Source organism: Homarus americanus, unplaced genomic scaffold (genome assembly GCF_018991925.1).
Source record: "Homarus americanus isolate GMGI-L3 unplaced genomic scaffold, GMGI_Hamer_2.0 scaffold46583, whole genome shotgun sequence".
Lineage (NCBI taxonomy): Eukaryota > Metazoa > Arthropoda > Malacostraca > Decapoda > Nephropidae > Homarus > Homarus americanus.
The window spans coordinates 3,324,828-3,351,038 of NW_024731675.1; the positions used below are offsets into that span (position 1 = coordinate 3,324,828).

The window sequence follows — 26,211 nt, forward strand, 5'->3', positions numbered from 1 at the left end:
TGAAAATACAGTGAGTTAGATCTTACAGTCTAGGGGTTAAATATTTATGTTAATTGATTTGTAAAGATATACAAGGTGGAGTTATGGTCTCATATGTGTGTTTGACAGATGTACATACTGGTTGTGTAGGGAAATGTAATATATCTGTAATGGGTTTAGCTTATATGCAGTTTATGGATATGCAGGTTGATGGCAGATTGTTTATGAAAGTGGATATGGTTGGTTGGATGTGTGGGTGGGTGGATATTAAATTTATAATAGAGTGGTGCTAATATTTTACTTTTCTTTCAGTTGCTCATGTGTAAAAATTTTGTAACTATACATCGAGGTTTGTTATTTTTTCCTCAACTCTCCATTAACTACCTATGTTTGACCCTGTGTTTGTGACCCTGTATATGTTTGACCCTATGTGACCCCAGCAACTCAAGGTCGTGTGTTTTTTTCTTTCCAGGTGTTAGTGATGACCGCCATGATGGTGGGCGGCGGTGCTTTCAGCGGAGGCGGCGTGGGCGTAGGCCGGGGCAGCTTGACTCCGCCCAGTTCCAGCAGTACCCACCACTCCCTCAGACTCCCATCCCCACAGTCTCCTCCTTCACCCGCCTCCAGTGACTCGCCTACTTCCCCCGCCAGGTAGGTCCTAAGCAGGTAACGATTGAGATTTTTACCTGTCCAGGGGGCCATCATCAGTGCATTCCAGTTCTCCACACTTGAGGGCAGACTAAGGAATTCTGAAACACGGATTAAGGATTATAATCAGCTCTACACACTTGGGGTAAGCTTAGCAAGTGATCCTAAGCTTTTGTATAGATAATGAGGATCAAATTTATCACACTCAGTCAAGTAGGAAAGGAATATATAACAGAGATGTCTTATAGAGCTAAAAGGGCTGTTCACTCGGGGGGAATTAGGGACCATTTTGGTAAGATGGGAAGGAAGGAGGCATTTAATGTACTGTAACACACACACACACACACACACACACACACACACACACACACTAAAAGTTCATTATTGTATTACTCATATGATAGATGTGGCTTGTGGCTTTGTGGGCAGTACAAGTCCACTTAGTAATTTAGGAACACTTTGTACAGGTGCCAGTATATCTATGTCTTTCATCATGGATCAAAGCTGGTAACACCTTTTCTGCACAGTTGCCAGAATTCCCAAATAACCAGACAAAATAATTTATATTCTTGGAGCTATTTGAATACTCCACTGTCACTTAACCTAACCAACTAAGAACCAGCCTAATGATACCCTTACCTAACCTAACCTCACTACTTAAGCTAACCAGACAAAGTAATTTAAGTTTTAATCCAGCATATACTTATTACCACACTTGTCAGGATGGTTTTTTGATTGAAACATTGTAACAGTTTATTTAGCCATAAGAACACAGATACAGAGTGGATAATAATAACAATATTAACATGGCTGAGCCAGTTGAGAACCTGAGCTGCACCTGATATATACTATACATTTATCTCAAGGAAGTATTATGTAACATTTAGTATCATCTGGAATAGTACAACAGCATGATAGTAATAACAACATGTTACCACGGTTATCACTTCATTATTTATTTATTTTATTTATTTATTATTTTTTATATATATACATATAAATTAGAGTGGACTTTAAAAACAGAAGTATGATGGGGGAGCAGTACAACCTGGGGTGTACAGTAATAAGGTTGAACAAGAGGACAGAGCTGTCAGGATTGTGTCTAGTTGTCAATTATGTTTACTGCAATGGTAATTACTTATTTATTTACATGATAATTTCCAATAAAACGGATTTGATGGTACAATAAAAGCAGGTACTGTAAATATAGTAAGTGTTACAAGAAATATTAATACTTCGACAACAGATATTTTTTTAGAGATGATTTAAAGGAAGGAAGCGTAGTCTTTGCTGGGATGGGTGGGGGTAAGTTGTTCCACACCTTCACACCGGGATATTTTATGGAGGTCTGGGACTGAGAGGAGCGCATGGGGGGTGGTCTTAGTAGCTCTGGGTGCCTTAAGTTGTATCTCTGATTATTCCGGAACTGGAAGTAATTATTGTCAAGCAAGTGATTGATAATTTGTAAACAAAGAGGGCACAGCAGTAAGTGTTAATATCTTCGAATTTTAAAAATTTCAATATAGCAAATTTTTCGTTTGTGTGATCTGTTTTTTTCAAGTAGGTCATTGTCCGTACAACTCTCTTTTGTGCAGTAACCAGAGATTGTGTTTTTGAAGAGCCAGAGGCCCCCCATAGTGTGTGACAGTGTATCAGGTGTTGGTAAAGAAGATCATGATAGATTTCTTTCATTGCTGTGAGAGTGAGTGACTGTCGAGTGTGATACCGCACTGTTTATTGATTTTACATAAAATAATACACCGAGGAATATAAAAAATATTTAATCCAGTCTCTCATATTGTAAAGATGGGAAAAGGAGTGATAATTATTTTTTTTCAGGGTACGAGTTTTAGAAGAAAGTTTGCTCCGGTAACAAATAGTCGTAGTCCCGGTTCTCGTAGCCCTGGGTACGCGGTAATATAGTAGGTAGTTCTATAGCGTGGGGTCTACAAGGTATTTAGGTTAGGTTAGGTTTGTTTGATTTTGCCCTTTTTGATTGATCAGGTCAGGTTATATTAAGTCAGGTTAGGTTAGACTAAAGATATTCTTGTAGACTGCATGCTGTAGTAGCTTCCTGTAGTGCTAGTACAGTCTTAAAGTGGCAGTACAGTAAATGTAACCTGCTACTGTAGTACTTCTGTAGTTTTGTGTTAGCATACTGTACTGAGCTAATAACAGTATGTAGATATTGTACTCGAAACATGACACACACACACACACACACACACACACACACACACACACACACACACTATGTTGAAATTCCCTGTAGTTTGACCAGGGCCGGATTCAGGAGTGGGCAAAGTGGGCAGCTGCCCAGGGGCCTCCACAATCTGGGGGCCTCCACATATTACAATATTTTATTTATTTGTTTATTCATTTGGATTATTTTTATTTTCATTCTTTAAAATTCATGTTTATCTATTCCGTCAAATAAAACTATGTTCAGCAAGAAGCGTGATAGAAATTAGGCTAGCTACTCCTTGAAATTCATGAATACCTGGTTTTCCTAATAATATACCGTATTTCGAATTCCACAAACATATATTGATTAAAAATGAACTACATGGAATAACGAAATTGAGATTAAAAAAATAAATAAAATATTTTTTTCATTATCACTTCCATTACGAATACCATCAGGGCGCTGTGTTTGTTGGCAGTCGGTCGGAGGAGGTTGGGTCGTGTAGTATCTGCACATCGGTTGTCATGTGTCTGTCGATTAAAGAGGAGACTTGCGTCGCCCATGATTCGTGAACTTCCCACGAGTAGACATAAACATATCTTGCAGATGTAAAATGAGAGAGAGAATTGTCACTTCTCCAAAGAAATGTTCAAATTTCAAAATTTTCCCGGGGGGGGCTTACAGCGCCCCCCAGAACTCCCAGACGTTTAGGTTCGCTTCACTCGCCACCCCACCCTCTTGGGTAGTTATAATGAGGGGGGCCTCCACAAAGAGGCTGCCCATGGGCCTCCACAGGTCTAAATCCGGCACTGAGTTTGACCTTCTCCCCACCTAGTTATTATATATCATATTTGTATCACTTATGTTACTTGTATATTATTTGTCAATCAAGTGACCCATTCCCCAATTATGTAACTACAGTCAACCCTCACATTACGCGGTCCTGCATTCCGCGGTTCACCGTTAACGCGGTGCCCTGCCGGAACCTAACATGCTCACATTCCGCGGTGCGTGTACCCCATTACGCGGAGAGCGGCTGGCAAGCCGCGCCATTTTTGGATCCAAACCTCCCGCCATCCGCCATGTTGTGTAAGAGGCGCGAAAATGGTGCGCACAAGGTCGCCCAGTCATCAAAACATTACCAGTTCTTCACCCGCCACCCACTACAGCCGGCCCAAGTCAGTGATAGTGATAATTATAGTGAGGATATGGACTTATATGAACTTTGGGGGGTTTGACAAAGAGGCCCTGCAAGCCTCTGTGGTGGATAGTGATACAATTGATACAAGTGATACAGGTGAGGGCCAATAATCTGCCCTCTGCCTCGGAACCAACCGCCCATCCCCGTGTGCCCAGCCATCTTTTCTACTAATGTAAGTGTTAAAAAACCTAATATTATTGATATTTCTCTTAATTATTAATTGTGTGTGCATGCCATCATAAAGTTAAGATAATATTTTTACTACAACATAGTTGTGTGTCGTCAAAAAGTGGAGTTTGGGGGTCGGCCTGGACTCTATTTCAATTAATCCCAAATGTTATGTTATTCACTTTACGCGTTCCTCACTTTCCGCGGTACCCTCCGGGTTACATTAACCGCGTAAAGTGAGGGTTAACTGTATATATTTTTAACCTTTTGGCTGCCAGGTTCTTTTAATAAACCATTAATTATTATTATTATTATTATTATTATTATTATTATTATTATTATTATTATTATTACACATGCATACACATACACAGGGAGACACACACACACACACACACACACACACACACACACACACACACACACACACACACACACAATCCCGAGAGACATGGTAAAGAGATACATCCGTGCATTTAGCCGCAGGTGTTTTGTTTATTTCCAGTTAATAATGACGTGCAGATTAATTTACCTAGAATGACAGAGAGAAGATAGTGTACCTTTACCTGGGATATAGTTCGTTAAATAGAGGTTTTGTATCTAACGGACCCTCGATATAACGGACTTTCCCCTCCATACGGCCCATTAAATAGAGATTTTGCTGTATACAAGATAACAGCCGTCTTTTCTTTGTTTACATAACTTAAACTTGTCAGGTGAGGTTTCATAGTTTATTCCTGTAGTCATGATTATTTTATGTAATGACTTTATTTGTCGGCAGTACTTATAGTCCCCTTCACTGGTGCGTTTACAGGGGCTCGTCAGGTTTTGTGGAGTGTGGCAGCCCTGTGTTTGTTTACATTCGACAGACAGAAATTCACAATCGTAAACTTACTGTGGAATCAAATTAAAACAATATTAAAACAAATATCTCAATGTAATGACTTGTGGAATGTTTATATGATGAGCCCCTGTAAACGCAGTAGTGAAAGGGACTGTACCTCGGCTATATGACGAGCCCCTGTAAACGCACTAGTGAAGGGGACTGTACCTCGGCTATATGACGAGCCCCTGTAAACGCACTAGTGAAGGGGACTGTACCTAGGCTATATGACGAGCCCCCTGTAAACTCACTAGTGAAGGGGACTGTACCTAGGCTATATGACGAGCCCCTGTAAACTCACTAGTGAAGGACTGGTACTCTAGGCTATACATGATTTAGCCCCTGTGAACTCACTAGGAAGGGATCACCTAGGCTATAAGACGCAGCCCCTGTAAACTCACCAGTGAAGGACTGTACCTAGGGTTACAGGCGACGAGCCCTGTGTAAACCCACATCACTAGTGAGTGACTGTACCTAGGTTATATGACCAGCCCTCCCCCTGTAAACCTTCACTAGTGAAGGGGACTGTACGTACATATGATTCCAGCCCCTCAGAACTCACTAGTGAAAGGGACTGTACTCGCTATATGACGAGCACCTGTAAACTCACTAGTGAAGGGACTGTACGGTATTATATGACGAGCCCCTGTAAACATACTAGTGAAGGGGACAGTACCTAGGCTATATGACAAGCCCCTGTAAACACACTAGTGAAGGGGACTGTACCTAGGCTATATGACGAGCCCCTGTAAACATACTAGTGAAGGGGACAGTACCTAGGCTATATGACGAGACCCTGTAAACATACTAGTAAAGGGGACTGTACCTAGGCTATATGACCAGCCCCTGTAAACATACTAGTAAAGGGGACTGTACCTAGGCTATATGACCAGCCCCTGTAAACACACTAGTGAAGGGGACTGTGCCTAGGGGCTATATGACGCAGCCCCTGTAAACTCACTAGTGAAGGGACTGTACTTAGGTTATATGATCGAGCTCCCTGTAAACTCACTAGTGAAGGGACTGTACCTAGGCTATATGACGAGGCCCCTTGAACTCACTATGAAGGACTGTACCTAGGCTATATGACGCAGCCCCTGTAAACTCACTCAGGGACTGTACCTAGGGTTATATGATCTAGCCCCTGTAAACTCATCAGTGAAGGACTGTACCTAGGCTATATGACGAGCCCCCTGTAAACTCACTAGTGAAGGGGACTGTACCTAGGCTATATGACGAGCCCCTGTAAACTCACTAGTGAAGGGGACTGTACCTAGGCTATATGACGAGCCCCCTGTAAACTCACTAGTGAAGGGGACTGTACCTAGGCTATATGACGAGCCCCTGTGAACTCACTAGTGAAGGGGACTGTGCCTGGACAATTAATAACACATGTGAATTTTTTTTTGTATTCATAGCTTTGATTCATAAATGTCGACGCAGGTTACAGTTCAATTCTTTGTAACTTGTGATTAGTCAGCCTTCATAACTTGATTCAGAAATGTCAACAAATATGGTACAGTTGATTATTACAGTGGTACAGTCTCATAAGAACAATACTGTAACCTGTGTCTAAGTCATCTTCCAGTTTGTTTTATATTGTACGAAAATGTCTTCATAGGATATACCTACTATAATGCCTTCAGAGAATATACCTACTAAAATTTCTTCTTTCTACGTGTAATTAAACCACATTATTTACTTCCTTCCATGATTTCTTCTCCAAAATATGCGGTACATACATAATTACCACCCGTGTAAATCGCCCTAAAGCAGTTCCAATTTCCTCAGCCCTGGCCGATCTGGTGGAAACAAGGAGTGCGGCGTGTGCGGTGACGTGGCCAAATCCATGCACTTCGGCGGCCTCTCCTGCGATTCTTGCAAGGCGTTCTTCAGGCGGTCGGTGCAGAACAACGCCCACAAGGGGTTCACTTGCCCTTACGAGAAGAAATGCGTGATAGCCGTCTCATCCAGAAAGGCCTGTCAGTACTGTAGGTGAGTTGTTGACTTTGTTCCTTAGTGATACTTAATGTTCCTTGGTATTGTGTTGCTTATTTCTTAGTGATACTTAATGTTCTTTGGTATTGTGTTGCTTATTTCTTAGTGATACTTAATGTTCTTTGGTGAAGTGATGCTAATTCCTCAGTGTCACTTAATGTTCCTTGGTATTGTGTTGCTAATTCCTCAGTGATACTTAATGTTCCTTGGTATTGTGTTGCTTATTTCTTTGTGATACTTAATGTTCCTTGGTATTGTGTTGCTTATTTCTTAGTGATACTTAATGTTCTTTGGTGAAGTGATGCTAATTCCTCAGTGTCACTTAATGTTCCTTGGTATTGTGTTGCTTATTTCTTAGTGATACTTAATGTTCCTTGGTATTGTGTTGCTTATTTCTTAGTGATACTTAATGTTCCTTGGTATTGTGTTGCTTATTTCTTAGTGATACATAATGTTCCTTGGTATTGTGTTGCTTATTTCTTAGTCAGGGCTGGATTAAGACCCTAAGAGGCCCTAAGCACTTAAAAGATTTTGGTGCCCCCCATATATATATGTAATTCAAAATATAAACAATAATAAACCATAAAATAAAATGTTATTTTTCGAAATTAAACAAAATTTACAGTAAGATGGAAAATAATGTTTATTTTTGTATATGTCCACTTTATTTATAGTTGAAAAGTTTTCTCCTACTTTTTTTAATTACAAAGTCTTTGATCAGATCCTCAAAACTAGTCTTATGTAACACATCTGCTTCTATACTTAGTAGAGATAAGGCAGCCAGCCTGCCTTGTTGCATAGTTGTTCTGATGGGATTTTTAATATACTTCAACTTAGAAAATGAACGCTCAGCTGAGCAATTTGTGACCATTAATGTTAAAAATATACGAAAGCCAATATCAACATTTGGAAAGGCACACTCAATATTGTCTTCTACAATCATTTTATAAAGTTCAGCATGACTGAATCTTGTTTTTACATTTTTTGTTGCACTGAACTTATGGTGCACATATAAGTGAAACTGCTGAAGCTCAGCTGAGAAATTAGTGTTGAAATCCTCTGGGTAAGCATCAATCAGCTTTTGACAGCACTGAGAATACCTTTCAATTTCAGTAGATGATGAAGTGGCATTATGTGGCACATCACTTAGAAAAGAAAACCTCTCTGCTATTTCTTTATACAGTATATCTCTCCTCTTCTTCTTATCTCAGTTTCAAGTTTATCAATAATTGTGTAAAAGGTGGTGATACGAAATTTATCCCTGGCATTCAGATATACTCCTGGTGCATCTCCGTCACTGGGTACCTTCTTTCTCATACGTTTGTGAGTTTGAGCTGCCTTGTAATCAACATCTGGTAGCATATCCTTTGTAGCTGCTTCATATCTTTCAAATTTATCTCGTGAAGTGCACAGTTGGTCAGCTAATGACCATACAGATCTGCACATGTTTTTAAGTTCACATCCTCATTTTGTAGAACTTGGCTTACTCTATGAAAATTTTACAAAATCTCATTCCAAAAATTCAACATAAAAACGAATTCTAGCTCTTGCATCTTATTTGCAATATTATTTGCTTCTCTTCTAGTGTCTCCCTTTTGTGACTGGTCTTTGGCTATACATTCTAACGCTTCTAAAATTTTAAGGAAAGATTTCAAAATTGCTGCTGTTGCCATAGCATGCGCCTTCCATCTGGTATCAGAGAGGGATTTTAAGACACTTTCATTTCCATTACAACCTTTAAGAATTTTCCACCGGCTGGTTGAGGCTGAAAAAAAGTATAGAGCAACTGCACTGTAGAGAAGAAATTAACAGCCTCTTGACAGCAGTCAACAGCACGTCGGCCTACCAGATTTAGTGAATGAGCCGCACAGGGCACATATATAGCAAACTTGTTTGATTCTAGAATTTTTTGCTGCATCCCCTTATAACGCCCAGACATGTTTGCAGCGTTGTCGTAAGATTGACCCCTACATTTTGAAAAGTTTAGCTTACAAACTTCATGTAAGTACTGCAACACCTGATTTGCCATTTCCTCACCGGTATGGCTTTTCATTTCCGGAAAGGTTAAAAAGCGTTCAATAGGCTGTCCATCTTTTAAGTACCTAAGTACAACACTTAACTGATCGATATGTGATAGATCTGGTGTTGAATCAACTGACAAACTAAAATAACCAGAAGATTTTACTTCGTCAACAATGAGCGCGTGGACCTTTTGTGCCATTAGTTGAATGAGTTCCTCACAGGTGGTTTTGGATAGGTAAGAAGGATTTCCTTTGCCAGAATTTCCATATTTCGAAATGTGACCTGCTAAAAATGGATCACACTGGCTTATGAGCTCAAGCAGCCCTAAAAAATTCCCATTTTGCAATGATCCAAACCTTTCTTCTGTTCCTCTTTTTGTGAACCCTGGTTCAGCTGCACCATTTGCAGTTTTGCACCATATGGTCCATGGTCCAGGGTAAATCCGGCTATGGAAAATTTCTGTGGTGCCCCTCTTCCCTTGATGCCCTAAGCACGTGCTTATTTTGCTTAATGGTTAATCCAGCCCTGTTCTTAGTGATACTTAATGTTTCTTGGTATTGTGTTGCTTATTTCTTAGTGATACTTAATGTTCCTTGGTATATGAAGTGTTGCTTATTCCTCAGTGATACTTAATGTTCCTTGGTATATGAAGTGTTGCTTATTCCTCAGTGATACTTAATGTTCCTTGGTATTTGAAGTGTTGCTTATTCCTCTGTGTCACTTAATGTTCCTTGGTATTTGAAGTGTTGCTTATAAAAGTATACAGTACTCTTACACTGGTTTTAAGTGTAGGTTTTAACAGTATACACTCAGTTACCATGTTATATTACAATGTTATTTTATCATGTGTTCGGAGGGGCATTAAGAGCCAGTTTTCATTATTGACAAGTCCTTTCCATAATGACTCCATTCATCCTGTCGCGATCTGATCATTCTTGAATCATCTAACCATTCTTGAACTATCCAACATGACTAAAATAAAATAGTTAGCTAGTTATTTTTCTGCTAGAGACCCATGGTTAAGAATAATAGAAGCTTAATGTTACACTCACTCTAAGAAAGTATCTTTGGTTTTGTATAAGGCAATATGAGGAATGATTTTAATGATACAATATATATACAGTGATGTCCTGGAGATAAGAATGTGAAGGAAATCATATCTGGAGGTTTATATTTCTAGTTAATCTGTATATATTAAATTACTTCAAATGTCATTAATTAACACAAACTTCTCAAATTTTAAATATTCTCAATCCGAATCCTCGACCAGCTTGTAAAAGAGTGCGTTTGTGTGAAATTTGAAATACAGTAATAAAAATTTTGTCCTCATGGCAAAATGGAAACTGAAAACGTGTCTTAATCTTCTTTGAGTGGAGCTGTTTGTAACCCTCTTAAGTCTGTTTAGTTATACCCTTAACTCATACAATAAAGTACATACCCTTAACTCACATATAAAGTACTTACCCTTAACTCACATATAAAGTACTTCGTTTACCTCACATAATAAAGTACTTCCCTTAGCTCACACTTGAAATACTCCCCTTACCTCACACTTGAAGTACTTACTCTCAGCTCACATATAAAGTACTTCCCATCACCTCACACATATAGTACTTCTTTCAGCTCACACTTGAAGTATTTACCCTCGGCTCATATATAAAGTACTTCCCTTTGCTCACATATAAAGTACTTATCCTCAGCTCACATATAAAGTACTTACCCTCAGCTTACCCATGAAATACCCCCCCTTACCTCACACTTGAAGTACTTCCCCTCACCTCACACTTAATGTAGCTGCCGTTGTGATGTCGGCCACAATTACCATACACCATCACATCACCATATATATATAGACTTCAGTTCTTTCAGCGTTGGGTCATCATAACACTGCTGTGGTCTGTTCCTGTTATGCTGACGTTTCCTCTTTTTGGTGGAGGCATTGTCAGGCTTTGGTAATTGTCAGGCTTGTAATTTTTGTACCAGTCAAAGATGAAGTCGGAATTGGCTAACCAGGAAATATCCTTAACCGGCGCCTCTCAATCCTCGTGGGTACCGGACAACTGGGGCTCTACCGAAGCTCTGTGCGATACTATGCTAATTAACCACATTTACCTTAAAAAAAAAGAAACGGAAGTCACATATTGAAAGGTTTCTGGGCTAAAAAAAAAAGAAGAATATAATTGTTTTTGTTAAGTTTTTTTTTTTTAGTTTTTCTAGAGTTTGTGGAAGTTTGTGTCACAGATAGTAAATGTAATAAGTACTGAACTCTATTGTAACTTTTCATGTTTTGTCTCCAGATTTCGCAAATGTCTATCGATTGGGATGGAGAAGGGATGGGTAATGACGGAGGACGAGCGACGCAAGATGATGCAGCAGAGGCAGGAGAGGAAGACCAAAGAGGAGACCAAGAAGCAGCCCCCTACACCCTGCACCGGCACGGAGAAGTACTCGCTGTCTGAAGAGGACCGCACGGAGATCTCCATCATCGTATCTCTGTACAAGAAGGCTTACCAAGACGTCCCCTACGAAGAATCTTGCCCGCAGGAGGGACCGACGGGAGTCATGTCGCCCTGGATGACGTTCTGTAAGAGAATCGGTTATTTCTTCTCTCTGTTTCGGGAGTTCGCCGATCTCTCCAGCAGCGACCAAGCGTTACTTCTGAAGACGGCCATTACCTCGGCCTGCATCATCATGGGATCCGTCGTATACGATCCCAGTAGCGGTAGATGGCCGGGCAAGGGAATATCGAGGAGCGGTTTCGTCCCCAACGTCACGTCGCAGAATGTGGAGAGGATCGTGCCCGCCGAGTTAATGTCTCGAGTCGAACATTTTTTTCGTAAGTTCCAGCAGGTCTGTCCCGACGAGACCATGGCGATGATACTCATACTGGTGGCTCTGTACTCCCCCGAGCTGATGGGTCTGGAGGCCAAGGACACCATTCAGGCTCTTCAGGATCGCTACACGAGTATCCTGCAGAAGTACGTCGCGTGGAAGTACAAGGACCAGTCGTCCCTCATGTTCCCCAAGGTCATCGTGTCCCTCGCCGACATCCGGGAGTTAGCGGAACGGACGAGTCAGATGCGCATACAGCAGGGCGTGGCGTCCAGCATACCCAGCATGTCGTCGTTCATACCGAGACACGACTCTCACGCGTCGTCTTCCTCGGCGACTCCGATGGAAATCAACGAAATGGGCGGAGCTACGAGTAGAGACGAGGATATCGAGGACGTGACTGTCAAGGAAGAATGCGACCTGGAGGACGACGACGCACTCCGGACGGAAGCCGCGCAGAAGGTGGCCCGTCTGGGGGCCACCGGTGGAGTACGAGACCACACCTACCAAAAAATTATGAATAAGATTATGGATCAGATGACTAGTTCCTCCATACACTTAAGAGCTCCGTCGCTCCTCCCCTTCATCATCCAGATCGTGAAGAAAGTTGGCACCGGGAATTCTAGAGACACGTCCAGTCAGCTGCCTTCCGCCAGTCCGAAAGTCGGTAAGACCCAACAGACGAAACATCAGCGAATAGGGTCTAAGCGGCGGATGGTGGAAATAAAGCAAGAGTTCGTAGACGAAGTTTGCGACAGCCAAGAGTTACCGTCACCCATCCCGACCAACACCGTGTCACCCAACTTGCATCTTAGTCCTCACAGTCACTTCAATCTGCAACCTGAGCCTAACTTGCCTCACGTTCAGCAGCTTCATCACTTGCATCATCACCAGTCGTCGCCGTCGTCCCCCCAGTCAGCTTCCGGGTGTATGTATCCGGTCTCTCCGATGGAATCCACGGACTCGTACGACATGCTGCCGCCCTCGCCTCTACAATCTTCCTCGCCTCTGCATTCTTCCAGCTTGAGATTGTCGCCCCACTCCGTGCCATCCCCCCTTAGTTCAAACCATTCGAACGACATGATGTCCCCTCAGCCGCCACTCATGGTCCCCGTAGCACCGTATACGCCCCCAACGGCAATTCCATCGCCAAACATCCTCGTTAAACAACCCAACATGGCACCCGTAGCAGACATGCCATTACCCTCACCGATGGCTGCACCTTCACCCTGTTCAGATACGTCGAGCTCTTCTCCGGAGAGTTCCCAGTCGCCACTCTCCGAGCTATTTTCGGAGGAGCTCTCAAACGTAGAAATAGACGTACTAACACAGCTTCTGGATTACGTCGCAAACATCGACAACTTGGATAACGTGAGCTCGCTAAAAGAAATCTTACCCCCGCATCTCCTGTCAGAATTACAAACCAAATTGTGCTCGTATTCGCTAAAGCACGAGTAAGCCAGCCGCTACATTACGCCGTTAAATGTTTCTTAAGTGTGATGTAGACCAAGGGCTGTTGTTAAGTCAGTATGTATCAAGTTATATTTAAAGGATATAATGTGTAATATGTGTTATTGAGTGTTTGGTGATGCTTGCAGTGTACTAAAAGAAAAAGCAACTTGTTACACATTTGGAAGTGCATTAAAAGCAACTTGTTATACACATTTGGAGATGCATTACTGTGAAGATAATGGCAACTGTAAATTATCGATCATTTGAAAGGTTTTAGAAAGTTGAAAATCGAAGAAAATTTGCCCGTGAAAACTTTCTTAGTGAGGGAAAGATAAAAAGTTACGCTGGTAAAACAAATCAACACCAGCCCTGATAACAAGTATGTGACATCATATGCATGTACAGTGATGTTTTGTGATAACTTAAAATGAGAAACTCTAGGAAGCTGATGAGTGTGATTTATATTAATCAAAAATCATCTTTTAAAAATGCTACAAATATATACACATCCAGATTCCTTAGACGCTTTTTTTTGCTCCGGTGACTTATGGCTCGGCCTGACGCAAATACAGTAGCTACATACAGAAAATTTATAAGATATTTTGGGAAGGGTTTAAGAATCATCTCATTATTAGCTCATCAATCATATACAGTATACCTGCACACACACCAAGAATATTTCACCTCAGTAGTTCACTCAAATCCATTGGTAGTTTTATACGTGGGTGAAAGTGTCATTACAACGAGAAGCTTAGGAATGCATTGTACATTTTTGTAAGTAAGAATTGCCTCCTCTATCATCTTATCATTGTATTCTTCAGCAGCTAAGAGTAAAGTTTTATATCGGCAATCCGTTTCCTGTAGCGTATAATGAAGAGAAACACCTCTGTAGTGAATAACCAAACAAGCTTCATAACCAACTGTAGTAAATAACCAAACGTAGGAAATGTGAACGACGGTTAAGGTGGTTTTACGTTCGTCCTCCCATGTCGAATGAACCCTGTGTTTTTATTGAAATTTTCGATTCCACATTTTTAAGGGGTTTTGTCATATCAGGATTGGTCTTTGTGGTGTTATGAAGACTTGGTTTTTATGTAATTATTTATTTATTGTTTGTCCCTCCACGCACCCCATTTCTTCATCGATGTTTTGTTTATCGGGATCAAATTTTCTGGTGTTATGAGGGATTTATTTACTTACTTTACCCTCCATTTCTTAACCTCTCTACACTACAACGATGTTTGTCATTATTATACGTAGGCTGTCTTGAGATACAGTTTCCCCTGTTCTGATTGTTAGTTCAGGCGAGATCGCAGGGAAACGTCTATGTGTGTGTGTGTGTGTGTTCGCCGTAGCTTCCAGGGAATTTCAAGCCTTATTATGATCTAACTTGAGAAATGTATGTACAGTATCGGGAGATGATAGGCTTACTATATTTATCCAAGTTGCAAGAGTCAAATGTTTATTTTCATCTGGATATTTAACATTAATTCTGTTGCGAGAAATTTACTTCCATGAGAGAGAAGGAAGGAATGGTCAGGCAGATTTCATGGTCTGGTAGTGATAAACGATCATTGACCTAAAGGATGAACTATTTACATTTAAACATGTTACATTTAAACATGCTATACCAATCTGGGCATTGAATACATTTATCAACAAAACATACCATTTATGTTGTCCCCTCCACGTAGTACAGTAGTTTGAAGTATTTTGTCTTCGTTTGGTTAAGATCGCAATATACCACGCTGGATTATTTACATTGGTGGTGCGTCGTTACAGGAAGTGTCAAATAGCGACCTTGTTATGTTTTTGTGGTGATATTAATTCGACGTTTTATATTCCTCTTAAAAAAAAAATCTACGTGGATGATTTTTTTTGTGAATGCTGGAATTTTGTATACGATAAGTAATGACGCCTCGTCCAGCTGTATGTAGGTACCTAGGATGATAAGCTTGGTGAGTGTTAGAGAAGCTTTGACCTCTGGAATAATAAGCTTGATGACTGGTACAAGCATTGACCTCTGGAAAGCTTGATGACTGGTACAAGCATTGATCTCTGGAAAACTTGGTGACTGGTACAAGCATTGACATCTGGAAAGCTTGATGACTGGTACAAGCTTTGATCTCTGGAAAACTTGGTGACTGGTACAAGCATTGACCTCTGGAAAGCTTGATGACTGGTACAAGCTTTGACCTCTTGAATAATAAGCTTGATAACTGGTAGAACTTAGAAGCATTGTATGGAGAAAAGTCACATAACGTTTGCAATAGGCGATGTTTTTTTTTTGTTGTTGTTTGGGGGGGGGGGGATAGTTTAAGACACATTGTAAGACCCGAGAATGTGTAGTTTGGGCGATTAAGGTCGAGAATTCGTAGTCGTTTGAGGCACCTGTGTGTAGGAAATTCCGTGTATGTTGACATCTTGCGCGCCAGCCTAGATTTACTTCATCGTCATTCCAGTTATTCTATTTTGCTTTATTTTGGGGGGGGGGTGGAGTTAGATTACATAGATGATTCATAGCTTCCCGTTCCTGCCCTCCTTACCATCCCAGTGTTAATTAAAAAAAAACAAAAAAAAAACAAAAAAACAATTGACTGGCTACCTGTCCCACTACCTCACAACTGTATTTAAATCGTAAACGTCGAGAGAATTAAAAAGACCTACGCAAGGTTTGGGTGATTTTCCGTTGTTTGATTTCACTCCGCTACGAGACAGAGTACACGTTGCCTTAATTACTTACCACAATCAGTCACGTAATCGTCCACTTGACCCGGTACTACCAGAAAATTACACTAGCATAAAGATAAGTATACTACATATACACCCTCTGTACTGCATATGTAACGTATGTTGTTCTTGACGATACTAAATAAAAGTATGTATTATTTTGTACTACATTTATGGCTGTTAGGGGTAACTGCTTAATACTAAAAATAAATTATGCCAGGATAGGTAATATTAGTACAACTAGATTCACCTGATTTACCTATTCTCATGTTAGTATTCCTATGATAATGTCTCTTTTAGTTTCTTGAAAGGAATTTGGTATATTTATTTTTCATCCAAGTTGAGAACCAAATGGTAGGGGGCATGAAATGGCTGTCCATAGTCTTAAAACATTTTCAGTACCGAGTGACATAATTCAAGTCTTTTTATTAGTTGTATTATTATTTTCCGTGTGTGTGTGTGGTGTCCATAACTCCGTGCAGCTGTGAAACATTGAGCGAAATTTGTTCTTATGTGTTTTAAAGGTTGGTAGTATAGCATTGAGGTTATGTCTCGAGCCATCTAAAAGTCAGGTAAAATAGGCCTCGTCACTTCCGTGTTTCAGGTTGAGAATAGTCATATGTGGACTGGTGCCGTTGTTCTGGGAGTGTAGTAAAACCTCTATCTAACGAACTATATATAGATGGAAGTCATTTATATCGAGGGTCTGTTAGGTGTGAAACCTCCGTCTAATGAACAATATAGAGATGGAAGTCCTTTATATCGAGGGTCTGTTAGATGTGAAACACTCCATCAAACGGATTATTTGGAGACCGGTTTCACGATTTTTCGTGTACTGACGGGAATTCTTCTGGGGTGGGAACGACGAGACAATGGGACGGCAGAACCAGATTTAATCACCTGTGAAGCTCGGTTGTAAACACAGCTACCAGGGGGAGGGGACGAGAAGTGGAACAAACTACCATAACTCCTGTTTGTCTTAGGGGTTTTTAACACTACTTAGGACAGGGGATATAGTACAGTGGTCTTTCATTCTGAATTGAGATTCTTGGTTAAATGATGGGGTGGAGACATGACCTGAAGTACAGCCAGATTTGTGGAGATGAAGTACATTGTAAGATATTGGGTGTGGGGGGTTAAAGCAGGTATATTGGTATTAATGTAATGTTGATTGTTCTCCCCCTGTGAGATAATTGTGCTGGTGGTTTGTTCTCCAGTTCCCTTCGTTCATATACAGTGAAAGTGTCTATTTAACAGACTACTGTATAAGGAAAGTCCATTGTGTCGAGGGTCCGTTAGATGTAAAACCTTCATCTAATGGATTATATGGAGAGAGAGAAGTCAGTTATATGGACATTTCACCGTAGGGTATATTAGCAAGTTGCACACGGAGGTAGTCACAGAGGCGTTAATAATGTATGCAAGAGACCTGAAGTGCTTGTGATGTGTGGGGGCTTATACAGGGTCACACAGTAATGGTGACATAAAGGGAAAACCGACATCAGAGTTAGTGTGAATTGTGTTGGCAGGCTTGTGTGTCCCCTGTATTACCCGAGACACGTAGAGGTGGTAGTGGATACAGCAGCTACACGGGATATTATTTACGTACAGGTGAAACATATTGGATCATTTAGGCGAGTGTCGAAGAGTTGAGAAGTTTTATTCTTTTTATGTCATTGTTAGGTTATCTGTTTTTGACAAGGTACCCATTTAATAGGTGTCATAATTCTACATGCAGGAGTCAAAGGTTAGTCTTTAAGTTACTGCTTGTATAAGATGTTAGAGCTTGCAGTCATATCAATAATTGAACTGTTGTGTGATGCGACCACAGCCTCTAGGAGCCGCCAGTCTCAGAGAACTGATTACTCTAAGTATTTATGGTAGGTAATGCTGTACGTATAGTCTATTCATAAATGAGGGACAAGTAAACACATGAACCCACAGGGTTGGTAAACAACATATTATAGAGAGTTGATATATATATATATATATATTGGTAAAAGATATACAGTATTTGTACAACATTATGAAGTGCTACAGTACTTTAAAGTTGAACTAGTTAAGTGGGGGAACATTTTGTGAATGGTTGGTTTGTTGTGCTGCATTGTAGCCTTTTCCATCTTTAGGTACTACAGTAGCTGATTAAACTCTACCCTTATGATATAATTACAGCCCTGATTTTATATTGAAGTAGAGTAGAGTACAGTACACTGTATAAGTTGATTTATGAATAAGGGTCAGTTACAGAGGGGTAGAGTAATGGTGGGCACATAGTCTTGAGGCAGATGTGTTACTACACTGCAGTAACAGCTTTATATGGAAGTGCTAGAATGTTGTTAGCTTCAGTTATTGTATCTAACACCCATTGTGTTTGGTGGTATTCTTAGTTGTACAACACAATTGCTTACCATGGAACATCCTGAATTGGCATAAGGGATGAAATCCCACAATTTTAATGAGTCATTACCTGGTTTTGTAAACCCTCTATTATCTGTACTGGTTGATTGGTGTAGATCTTCAAAGACAGTCTGCAAGTTAAAGTATTTCCCATCAGGTTACTGAAGCTATTGGAACCTTAGCCCAGCTTTTATGTCTAACATACAGGCTGGCCATTGTGTCGGTGATAAGACAGTTTGTCCATTAGTTCTATGTTCAGTACTTGGCTCCATCTGGTGAGTGGAAGACCAGTGTACAGTATAAGAGTCAGACTCGGATATTTACATCCTTTTAGCAATATTTGAAGTCAACACCTTTAGTCCTGTAGATGAATCCCCGGTGAAAGAAATCAGAAGTTATTATTAATTGTAAAAACATTAAGTAATTCCAAGATTTTACCATTGTGTTATTATTTTATGGCTTACTTTAATTATTGTATATTTAAAGATCTTTACTGAGGAAAATTTATGTTGTGTAGATGAAACTGTGTGTGTGTAAGATGGTGGTATGGGTCAGAGAAAATAGATACTGGTTACTTATCGCATCCAAACCACTGCCTTTTCTCTTTGTAACCTGACATGCAGTGGCCTGTTTTACATGTGACATTTGATCACTGGCGACACATTATGTAAACTGTAGATGAGGTGTTGAGTAGTCCAGTTGTTATAGTGGGCATAATAGAAAAAGAACTGTCAGGTGAATAAATCTGTTAATTTCATGTTTATAAATCGAGTGGTACATAATTGTTTCTGTACATCGACTGAATGTAATATAATTCACCAAAGGGAAAGAAATAAATAATTATTGGCCTTGATTTAAGTCCAAGTTCAAATTGTAATTACTCAGGTGTAATTAAGGTAAGATTCTTGATGATAGTTGATTGATTTGAGGAATTACGAATCAAGTAATGGATAACATGCATCATCTTCATTGTGGTGTCTTGCAAGGACAAAGGAAAGCAAAGAACTAGGTGGTTTTTTTACACACAGTTGCCAAAAATGAGTAAATACCTTGGATATATGAGTCCCCCATTGCTTCATGCACACCCCACCCTATTCTCTCTTGTTTTAAACCCTGTCTTTGCTCTGTTCACTGAAATTTTATTCATTTTCATTGATGTTATGTCAGATACCCAGTACTAGTCACATCCTGACCACCAGTTCACCACAGGCTTATGCATCTCTTCTCACGTCTTATTTCTATATACTGTAATTTCTGTACCACAATAATAATGGCATAAAGAAGAGATGCTTTTATGATCTGAAATAAAATAAAATATCCAGGCCTACTTTCCTTTGTTATGGCAGGGCAGTATAGATCATGCAGTATTGTACATTGTAATTTATCATTGACAAAAAATATAATTAAAATTATACTTATCAAATAGATCATGTCTGTTTATTTGAATGGATTACTTTTCTATACATATTGGACATTGAGTTTCATTATTGTGGGTAAGAGAAGAGTCACCTGTTGTAGTTTTAGTTCAGACTTCATAATTATTTTGCACACTACCAAAAGAGATTAACTTGCTTCAGTTATTATATCAACCTGCACTATCATTCAGTATTAGTTAATTGCATTTTTTTTTACCAAAACTCGCTATGAAAACCACACACAAAACTGAGATGTGTATAAGATTGAGAATTAGTGTAGAATATATTGTATCAAGGTCTGTACAGTATGTGTGTGGTACCTCGCAAGCACATAGCATTTTGACACTAGCCATTGTCAGCTTGGTATATAAACACTGAAAAATATATACCAACAGTAGTTGTGTTGTGTGTAAAATGGACACTGGATGTTCTTTTCTTAACCGATAAGGTTTATCATCAAATCTAGCTAAAAATTTTATTCTTTTCTAGTAATCAGTTTCACACACTCATTTATCAGTGAATTTCAACTATTGTATAACATTATTTAAAAAAGCAAAAGTAGTGTAGTTTTAGAGGCAGCAATGAAGGTAACTAAAGAGATAGGTAGGATGAGTTGCTTAGTCACGTTAACTGGTCCTCTATAAACTGCCAATCGCATCATTACAGCTACTACCTCTTGCATATGGATTAAAATACAATGAATATAATGATGAATGTACAATACAACCTTGAAGTGAAAAATGCTTGTGTAAAGTTATTGGCTGATGATTTCTAGCCATGTTTGAATGGTTGTCGACTGCAGTATAAAAAGTTACGAGAAATATGTGCAATCCTTTAATGCTCGTTCTTATTTGTTTCAATATTTCACAGTAGGAAGAACTAAATGTATGATAAATGTTGAAAGATTTTGCATGACTATCCATATTTAAATTTAGGAAAGGGTATAGTATATTACATTATTTGTTTATAAATAGTGTAATATATTTCTCTGATAAGTTAATCTAATTAATGTGATCACTGAAGTCACTTAAACATTCAAAATATTCATGATTTTATTATGTAATTGTGTTGCCACTACCAAGGAGTTCCTGTTATAAAGATGATCCCATGTTCTGTACCAGCAGTTACTTTAAAACATCAATACTTTGTTGTCACTTTATAAACACTTCACATTTCACAGTATAAATTTGTTATGCATCATTTAGAGACAGTTAAGATTATATCATTATTGTTTTTTTCTGTCATTGTCTTTGAATTACTGTAGTTTAAGAGTAATTCTCAATTTGTATTTCCATAATGATATGTTGGCCTGGCCACACCATAGTCCAACCATGCTGATATGTAATGTATAATACCTCTTTAATTTATTTGTTTATTCCTCCCGAAGTTGATTGGGAGGCGAAGAATGGTAGGTATAGTTTGTCCTTATGGAAATGTAAAATAAGCCATTCCCACACTCTCCTGTACGAGCTAATGATAGTGACCTTAACAGCACCTTTACTAGTAGTTGAGGATAACACTTGGCCGAATAGCCCACCCAGCAGGTCCTGGTTTGAGTCATATGGCTGGGTGCTTGAGTGGGATGCTACAACTCATCCCAGCTAGATTGTTGGGGAATAGCTGTTGAGTGCAGTGATTTTAGGTCAGGTTATGAAAGTTGTGGAAAGAATTATTGAGAAATTCATAAGGGGGAGGGGTGAAAGTTAATAAAATACAGTTTGATATCCAGAGGCAATATTTATGGCCAGGCAGCGAGGGAAGGAGAGAAAGTTGTACTCCATATTTGTCGACGTAAGAAAGTATTTGGCAGTTCCACGCGAGGTAGTGCATTGGAAAATTAGGAATTTAGAGGTTGAGAAGTTTTGTACATAAGGGCAAGAGAGTTTCAGTAAATGGTAAGGAAAGTGAGGAGTTTGAGGAGAAAGGATCTGTCCTCTGAAGTCACCCTGTTTGTCGTGGTGTTGAGAGGAAATATCATGTGATTTTTTGGACTTTATGCTCTGGGGGGGGTTCTTGTGTGCTGCAGATAGTGATGAAGTAGTGGAGAAATCTAAGAAAAGGTTGGAATGGTGTAGTCAGAGTAGGAGAGTGAACATGGCCCATGAGTGGTATTGGTGAAGGAACTGTGATGGAAAACAGCCATGTTGCTCTGTGTGGTGTGAATGACAAGCTGCAGGAAGTTGTGTTTTAACTGTACTGAAAAATCTTGAAGGAATGAATCTTTGAAATGACTTACCCTGACTGTCATCTGGTGCCGGTGTGCTGTTTTATCTCCTTGGGATCCATACTGCTTCAGTTTGGGAGGGAGCGAACTTTTGTTTGTGTCCGTACAGTTGGGAGTGACTGAAGGCACTAATGGTATGAGTCACCCACCTCCTTTTGAAACCCTCCAGGAGTGTTGTGCTGTCCTCCTGATTGTTAATTATTTCAGCATTTTTGGGAGTCGGGTCAGGTCAGTCTGCCCACGTAAGAGAATCTGGGCCTGGCCAATTTTACATTTCCATGATGAAAAAGTCAACAGAGGCATCTCATGTCATGTCCATTACTAAAGCAACATTCATTTGGATAATCAGTTGATATTTGGTTTGAATCTGTTATGTACATATGTCTGCACAAGATAAGTGGTTTGAAGTCACAAATGCCATTCTTTTGGAGTATCCTTTAAAGAAAAAGTCAGACCAATAGAGCAAATTACTTATCTTGAAGCCACATAGTGATAAATTCTTCAGTCTTGGTTTAGTGATGAAAGCTTTCGTGATGGGAGAATTGAAATTTAAACTATGTATTGGCCGGTTTGTAGTTTCCCACATTGTAGATTGAAACTGTTGGTAGATAATAAGTGAATTTATTTTATTAATGGTGAGCACAGTCTCCTCATGGGAGCAGCAGAGTACAAAGTCAATACTGTCCCCGGCCAGCCACATAGATTACACCCCGGTATGTAAGAGAGAGAGAGAGAGAAAGAGTGTCCCTCAGAGTGGATGAAAGTCTTGTTGGCCATTAGGATTGGGTTTAGTTGTATAAGAAGAATCAAGTCCTCAGGTCCCTGAAGTAATGCTCGCAGAGGCCTGTCCTGTCACTGTACATATGTGAACGCCCTCCTCTGATACTGTATATGCACTAATATCATTTGGTGAATGGTGTGTATTACTTCAGAAAATAATTTCAACCTGTATGAATGACTGGTGTCTCTGTGGGTACTTACTTGCATCAGTGAAACATTACATTTTGGACACCTTGTGATTATTTGTGTTACAGATATTTATCCAAAAATTTCAGTTGCAGTTTATTCTGCCATTAAAGGCATTAATTTGAAGTATTCCTAACATGCATATACAGTACACTCGGAGCATACTTCATCACCGAGACCAAATTCATCCGAATGTTTTGCTCAAGTGTGTGCAGTATATATGGTTATGTATAGATATATAATTTAGTAGTTTATCATTGAATGTTGTGGAACATTTCATGTGGACATTCTCAGCTGTTGGAGGATTTCCTGTGAATTTGGTGTACGTACTTTTAAGTCTTTGTTCTTAAACCATTAGAAGATTTGGCCATTCAGACTTGGTGGTGGCTAGTGTAACAACACACTGTAGTACAGTTCAGTTCAGTTGTCCAGGATTTCTGTTTCATCTTGATAATTTAACAGAAATGAAATTCTTTTTGGTGATTTGAAAGCCTAGTAAGTCTCAGTTAAGAGATAGAAAGGTAAATGTGATGTAATTTTAGGCATATTTAATGCTATTGTTGTAGGTCTGGACTGAAATGTTGACAATGAGAGTTTCTGATTTATATTTTTCATAAACTCTCCACCTTAGTCATTTGAACTGCTCATACAGGGCTCTAAACACACAAGATTATAATCCAGACTTGCTACCATACCACCAAGTATGCCAAAAAATATTAGACTACTCAGATTTTCCTTTTCAAATTCGACCAACCCTCCACACTATCTGGGGGAAGGCCAGGCCAAGCTTCTTATGTTTACAAGAAAAGTACCAATATGACTACATCAAGTCCTGGACATTCCAAATCTAAAATTAATAAAAGGAGAAAAAAAAATAATGTACACAATCTTTAAAATCTTGATCTAGTTGTGTAAATCTTGAGTTTGTGTGATAATTTGTTGTAATTACTATACAAGTGTGAGTAGGAAAATAGTACTGTAATGAAATGTACTTCAGAGAAACGTTTAGTGAAAATTCATATGCTGGAGATCCAAAATGCCTTCCCATCACTGGACTTGCCTCAGTGTAAACCAGCTGTCACTTTCCTACTCAATTCATAAACTAATTCAATGCAGCTGTAAAGCTTCGAGTCAATCTACAATTATTTTTGTATCCTCCCAAGAGCTCTGTATTTCCAGCAATTGTTTAACCTGCATTACAGTGTACAATATTTTGGTGCTTGAAAATATAAAAAGGTAATACAGTTATTGCCATAATGACGGGTACAGCTTTTTCCAGTCTGGAATAGTTTACAAGAACCTATTGGTGAAACATAAGTCTTAATATAACATTTACATTATTGAGCAAATGGGAAGCTAGGGACATGTGTACATACTATAGCTGAGGCTTGCAGAGTTTCTATATATCAATATAATATATTGAGGAATGTGCTGTGTTGCACTGTGTTACTGTAAACAGTAATAAAAATGTTTCCAATATAGTATGTTTCAATGTTCTTCAAAGTTATATTTTATATGTACTGTACTTGGCTTAAAAAGGACGATTTTCTGTCATTGTGGCAAGTTTTGTTATGTAAATTGTCTTTGATGTGTCTTCCTTACCCAAGGTGCAATATACATACATACATACATACATACATACATACATACATATATATATATATATATATATATATATATATATATATATATATATATATATATATATATATATATATATATATATATATATATATATATATATATATATATATATATATATATATATATATATATATATATATATATATATATATATATATATATATATATATATATATATATATATATGCAAGTAATCACTGTAGGTGCACGTGATCTAGGTATATGCTGATAACCACAAGGAAAGAAGAAAACACGAAGTTCCCAAGCGCTTTCGTGTAATTCACATCCTCAGGGGTGAGTACAGTATATACAGTAGGCTCTCGCCAATAACGACTTCCACAATAATGTTTTCGACAATAACGGTAAGTTACAATAGATACCCATTTTCGATAATAACGTCCGGATTCTCTTGAATAACGGAAATTTCGCGGGAAGCGTCCGAGCGCATCAATGATAGCGTTTGTTTGCCTCACTCTCACACGCTTGGTGGAATACAGCGCTGCGCCCACCTGAGATTTTCGCCACTATAACCAGTGGTTGTTAGGGTCGGTGATCAATAATGGCTTCCGCATTTTTGCCTATGGGGGCTAGGGGAGGTGGTGGAGGGAGTGATTTGCCACCTGAATGACTGGGAACTTTTAAAGTGAGGAAATTGAACTGTCCTGAGTCTACAGTGCGAAATATTAAGAGGTACTTAGAGGAGACCAAGAACAGTATTGCGCTGGCTAAAAATATTTCGGAAGTGATGAAAATGCGAGGTGAGCTATGAATGATTAAGGCGATAGAAACAGGTTGTTAGTGATAACAGAGCATTTTCTTGTGAAATGGTTAGCTTGTAGAATGAAAGACAGTGCAAGTGTTAGCGGCCCTCAGATACGGAACAATCATCACACCAAGCACTCAAACCATTGGGATCAGCGTCAACAATTCTGCTACCAACTATACCGCCCTTCAGGATTCATTGAACAGTCTCCAAAACTGGGCCACCAACAACCATGTCACCATCAACCATACCAAGACCATGGTTATGCACATCAACCTCTCCTCCGACATTGTCCCACCCCCTTCCATTACTTTAGGTCCGAACACACTCCAGGTTGTAGATTCCACGAAGCTCCTCGGCGTCACCATAGACAACAAACTAAATTGGAAACCACACGTCAGTGAAGTTGTCAAATCCTCCAGTTTCCGTCTCCACCTCCAGCGCCGACTCAAGTCCCTCGAGTTTCTGCACCCGAGCTCCTCAGTGTTTACACAACATTCATACTTCCCAAGCTCACCTATGCCTCCCCCACCTGGTCTTCCTCCCTAAATGCCACACAACGTAAACACCTAGAAAAAGTGCAAAAGAGGGCATGCAAGATTATTCTCTCCCCTTCCTAATCCACATATCAAGAAGCGCTCAACACACTGACCCTTTCGACTCTCACTGACCACCACCACGACCTCATCTGCAAATTTGGTAAG

The 26,211-nt window shown here is 39.5% G+C and overlaps 1 protein-coding gene across 1 annotated transcript; it reads left to right on the plus strand.

Annotated features, from left to right (window-relative positions):
- The first annotated feature begins 254 nt into the window (after nucleotides 1-254).
- On the plus strand, nucleotides 255-24,579 carry LOC121867802. Its single transcript, XM_042367927.1, has 3 exons — nucleotides 255-630; nucleotides 6,856-7,059; nucleotides 11,382-24,579. The coding sequence occupies exons 1-3, from the start codon at nucleotides 461-463 to the stop codon at nucleotides 13,372-13,374; spliced, it is 2,367 nt and encodes a 788-aa protein (XP_042223861.1). The 5' UTR covers nucleotides 255-460; the 3' UTR covers nucleotides 13,375-24,579.
- Nucleotides 24,580-26,211: the final 1,632 nt, after the last annotated feature.

Excerpts from the sequence above, each read along its gene's own strand:
- LOC121867802 (XM_042367927.1), top strand. The coding sequence starts at position 461 with ATGACCGCCATGATGGTGGGCGGCGGTGCTTTCAGCGGAGGCGGCGTG. Across the intron at positions 631-6,855 it reads TCGCCTACTTCCCCCGCCAG|CCCTGGCCGATCTGGTGGAA; the intron begins GTAGGTCCTAAG and ends CAATTTCCTCAG. Across the intron at positions 7,060-11,381 it reads AAGGCCTGTCAGTACTGTAG|ATTTCGCAAATGTCTATCGA; the intron begins GTGAGTTGTTGA and ends TTTTGTCTCCAG.